Source organism: Lepisosteus oculatus, chromosome 1 (assembly GCF_040954835.1).
Source record: "Lepisosteus oculatus isolate fLepOcu1 chromosome 1, fLepOcu1.hap2, whole genome shotgun sequence".
In the NCBI taxonomy this organism is placed as follows: Eukaryota; Metazoa; Chordata; class Actinopteri; order Semionotiformes; family Lepisosteidae; genus Lepisosteus; species Lepisosteus oculatus.
In genome coordinates, this window is record NC_090696.1 from 27,003,097 (window position 1) to 27,007,808 (window position 4,712).

Here is a 4,712-nt window from a genome sequence, read left to right on the forward strand (position 1 = left end):
AATTTTTGAGAACTATACACATTGCTAATACCCTCAAATCTACAGCTTTAATTCTATTTAATAAGAGCCAAATTCCACTCAATGAATCAGAAAACATGGTTTATTCAATGCACCCCTGGCCTCACCTGACCCCACGCAATTCCAAAAAAAGGTTACCCAATACAGACTACCCTAAAACTACAATTTTTATTATTTTTTTTTTTTACACAAATAGAGCCCACGATCAATGACCACTTAGAACAGAGATCAAGTAACTGGTGCTGGTTTGGAACACCTGCCATAATGCCAGTGTGTTTAACTGACCTCATCGGTACCCATTGCCATCCAGGCAAGATGCCGTCAATCCCTTACAGAATTCCAGAATCTCAGGGGGACAGAGCCAATTTTATAGTGAGCAACATCTTCTTAAGCTTTCACAATAGCTACTTCAAAACCTTTTTGTACATGCAATCAGATCTAAAAAAAAAATGAAAGAACTCAAATGTTCATTTATTCAAGGTCTTTTCTTCATACAACAAAAAATGACTTCCATTCAAAAAAGTTCCAACAATGAAACATAAAAAGAACACAGGCTTGAACAAAAGTAAAACTTGAAAGCAGATTTAAAAAGAAACTCCTCTTCATCACATCTTCCTCTTTTGAGTACTTATGTACAACACTGGGGAGAAAACAAAAAGGAAACGTCACTATATTTGAGATAGACTGTAATGACTTAATTAAAATAATACAGTTGAACCCAAAGCACATAATTCTGTATAAAAGTTCAAAGGGGAACTGCAATGTTATTTTTATATTTCGGGGTTAGAAACAATCAGCATTGATGAGTGCAGTTCAAAACACAATGAAAGTAAAATGTACACAAAAAGCCTCTAATTTACGATACAAAATAGACGACATTTCCAGGTATGCGCAGCGCAATGTTCAGTGATTAAGAACAAGGCAACATGTTGTGGCCGTATGACATTGTAAACAAGCAGGCTTGTGAATACATCTCTTTTAATCCAATGGAAATATTGCTCTCAACTTCGAGACAGTTTTGCCAACAAATAGTACTTGTTAACTTTACATGCAGATCACGTTGTAAACTTCATGGTGAAATCTGCATGAACAACCAGTACTTATTCACTCATTTATCAAATTACATTAGTCATTACAGAGACTAGTGAGCAGGAAGGGCCGGCTTAAGCCACAATTCTTGCCAACTCTTCCTCTTGCCTGTGGCGAGACCAGCAGTTTTTGACATGGTGATCATAAACTGTTTTCACAAAATTCAAAATTGTGCATCATTCCAAATTTGTAAAAGATTTATTGATACCATCAATTTATTTTGTTACCGATAGTGAATAACTGGTCTGAAAAAGTAAACACCATTGGGGAAAAAATGACACTTAAGTAGGCTGAAGGAAAACAAATATTCATTAATTCCTTGCATGGGTATAGTCCTTTTCCTCCAAAAGAGCTTAACCTATGGAAAGAGACCCAATTCACCCATATCTTAAGAGCAGCACCCACCTGGACGATGCAGAACAAATGGGGAACAGAGAAATGACTTCAACTGAATTAATGAGAAAATCTAGAGAGGGCAAAATCGTAGAAGCTTAAAACCTCTTCTCTGCCCCATGGGACAGTTAATGACCAAGTGCTCCATAACCACACTGGGGAAACTGGTTTTGAACTACAGAGCTGTCATTATTGGCTGCTACAAGACAGCAGCAAGGAATGTCTCCAATTCAAGGAATGACCAGGCCCAGCCCAGCTTTGTCTCTGAGATCTGACAAGATATACAAGTCAGTTGGGAATGCTGCCATCATGATATTCACAATAATCTACTAAACATTAGTATTCCGTTAAAGCAACAAATTAACGATTTGCCATTTTTTGTCTAGTGGATTCTGCATTTTTCGGAACAATCTCTGCAAAATGATTTTAAACGATTTAGCAGTTGCCTTGATACATGTCAACATACTTGATTATTTATGGCATGATTCTTGATTATGCATCTTAAAGCACCACAATGTCAAAGACAACACTATAGTATACATTGCAAGTGATGTAGTTCATTACAAAATCCTACTGAAATCGGAAACTAATACAAATAAGTTATGCTACAGATGGCTAGATATAAAAGTAAATAGAAAAGACAGTTAATTCCTTATACTTGTATAACTTTTCTAGACACTCCACTCAAAAGCACTTTACAGCTAATGGGGACTCCCCTCCACCACCACCACCTGGATGATACAATGGCAGGCAAAGAGTACCAATATGTTCACCATACACCAGCTATCAGTGGGGAGAACAGAGTGATAAAACCAAAGCATAGATGCGGATTACTGGGAGGCCAAGATTGGTAAAGGCCAGGGGGAAATATGGACTACTCTTTTTGAGATATGCCCAGAGATTTTTAATGACAATGGACTGTCGGGGCCTCGGTTTTGTATCTCACCTGAAGGATTGCATCTTTTTTACAGTATAGTGTCCCCATCACTATACCGTAAGTGGGACTTTAGGAGCCACAGAGACCACAGGTGCAAGAGCTACCTAGTGGTCCCACTAACACCTCTTCCAGCAGCGACCTTAGCTTTTCCCAGGAGGCCTCCCATCCAGGTACTGGCCAGGCTCACACCTGCTGAGCTTCAGTGGGTTACCAGTTGTGAGCTGTGATATAGCTGCCATTATAGAAATGATAAAAACCATTTATAATCTATGTTGGCACGACTACTAAGACCAGCTTGTTGCATATTCTTGCTCCACCTCACCTATGAAAATGCTACAAAAAAAGTGAAAAAGGCCAACCTACCATTGTTTCCCCGCAGGAAAGCATCTCCATACTTATTCTTCAGCTGCCCATTGACATACTCCTCTGTCTGTTCCACAGCAATGTTCATGTAGCCATCCAGACAGGCCAAGACTCCTGCACATAGACAGTGGAAAGGCTCATTAAGTAATGCCACAGTTCCCTTCTCACTTTATCCAAGAAGCACACTGCCTTTTAAAGCCTTAAAATTAAAACAAATTCCAACAGACTAATCGAATGTTATTCAGTCCAATTCACCACTACAGTCTCCTGCTAGACTGGAGAACTGATACAGTACGAGGCTTTATTTTAAAACTGTCACAGCAGATACTGCCAGTACCAATGGACCATACCCAAGACACTTCAGGACATACCACAACATGCTGTGCAACATCTATTTGGAATGGCAGTACCCACACCCCAACATGAACTGGTCAAGAACGCATCAAGAAGCATGTTATTTCCACATCTGCAGCTCATTTACTGGGCGTGGGGGTGTCTCATTGCCATTCTCGATTTAATTTTATTTTGGATGTGGGGGTTGCTATGCACCAGTTTTGAAAGATGCAAAGGAACATCCAGAGAGTAGTTCAGTGTCTCACAGTGCCTCAGCTGAAAAGCCTTAATCAAGGTTGTACTTTAGAGCAGTTTCAAACTAGTACAAGAATGACTCATACTCCACTTGTGAAAGAGTGGAACCAGAGCTCCGACTGGGCATTTATGTGGCCACTATTCAACAGCGGAAGGATGTGCTCTCACTTATTAAAGTAAATGCTTCCTATTGTACCAAATGTGTATGGCCGTGGTTTAAAGATGACTGGATACTCCAACTCCAAAAGTTACCCAAGTCTTACCTCTGTAATCGACACCAGAGTTCAGTTTCACCACTACTGGTCTTCCGATGATTTGTTTCAGAAAATCACTAGGGGTTTGCTTCCGGAGACTCATGTCGGCTGGCGAGGCACGTCATAAAGTTATTAGACAGGACGGTAATGGTAGAACGACATTACAAAACAACGATATATTGTAGGATAACTACTTGGAACAGTACAGAAGTAGTATATACCGATACATTCAAAACGTAGAGATTAACTACACAAGCACAAACGCAGCAAGCTCATTTGATTGACAACAGCAATGAAGCCTCCTATTCTAGCACAATTAATGTAACTGCGTCGGCAGGTGTATATTACAGTAGGACTAGCATTTAAGTAAAACACACAACCCAGCTTAAAAACTAACTATACAGAAAGAGCATCATTTTAAGCTTCGTAATTAGAGTAAACTTAAAATCGATAGTATTACGAACCAAGAGAGAGTTCAAGAGCTTTTTTTTTAAAATATGACGGCGATAGCTATCAGAAATGTATAAAATAACATTCGACATAACCATTCCTGCATGCTCTATCGCTACAATAAAATTCGTCAGGAAAAGGCCTTCGCTCCACATACAATACCGAAAACTGCTCTTAACCCCTTGAAAAATGTTTGTAGTAAAGCTGCACATCACTTATAAACGTCACCTAAACTCCACATATTAATAATACCGGGCTAAATACACACACAATTAAAACTTACCGTTTCGTTTCAAACACGATTTATCTCAAAACTCTAAGAGAGCGATGGAGCCAATAGCCGATTTATACGCTCGGGTTTTCTACGGCAGCCGCAAAGGGAAACACATTCTCCGAGTAACGCAAAGTCGAAGTTAATCTTCGGACTCCAACCACGACACTGAAAAAACTATTGGAAAAGGCTTTTCTGGCGAGCTATGACGCTCCTGATAGAAAGTACAATTCAAACAAATCTGGTTTGGCAAAACGCCATTTCTAGTATTCGTACTGTAATCCTTATGTGCTGGAGTGAGTTATATGGTATTTTGTGCAACTCTGGCTGTGGGTTTTGGTAGAATGAA

General features: G+C 39.5%; 1 protein-coding gene across 1 annotated transcript; it reads right to left on the reverse strand.

Moving 5' to 3' along the window:
* Window positions 1-468: 468 nt before the first annotated feature.
* On the reverse strand, window positions 469-4,486 carry lsm6 (LSM6 homolog, U6 small nuclear RNA and mRNA degradation associated). The gene is made up of 4 exons (XM_006629495.3): window positions 4,376-4,486; window positions 3,652-3,750; window positions 2,801-2,914; window positions 469-658 (listed from the first exon to the last, which is right to left on the reverse strand). The coding sequence occupies exons 2-4, from the start codon at window positions 3,743-3,745 to the stop codon at window positions 624-626; spliced, it is 243 nt and encodes an 80-aa protein (XP_006629558.1). The 5' UTR covers window positions 3,746-3,750; window positions 4,376-4,486; the 3' UTR covers window positions 469-623.
* Between the last annotated feature and the right edge of the window lie 226 nt (window positions 4,487-4,712).

What these genes read in the sequence shown, in the direction of transcription:
- lsm6 (XM_006629495.3), bottom strand. Translation starts at nt 3,745, where the DNA reads ATGAGTCTCCGGAAGCAAACCCCTAGTGATTTTCTGAAACAAATCATC. An exon ending in CTCTGGTGTCGATTACAGAG is followed by an intron (nt 2,915 to 3,651) that starts GTAAGACTTGGG and finishes GTCTATGTGCAG; the next exon opens with GAGTCTTGGCCTGTCTGGAT. An exon ending in TTTCCTGCGGGGAAACAATG is followed by an intron (nt 659 to 2,800) that starts GTAGGTTGGCCT and finishes TTTTCTCCCCAG; the next exon opens with TGTTGTACATAAGTACTCAA.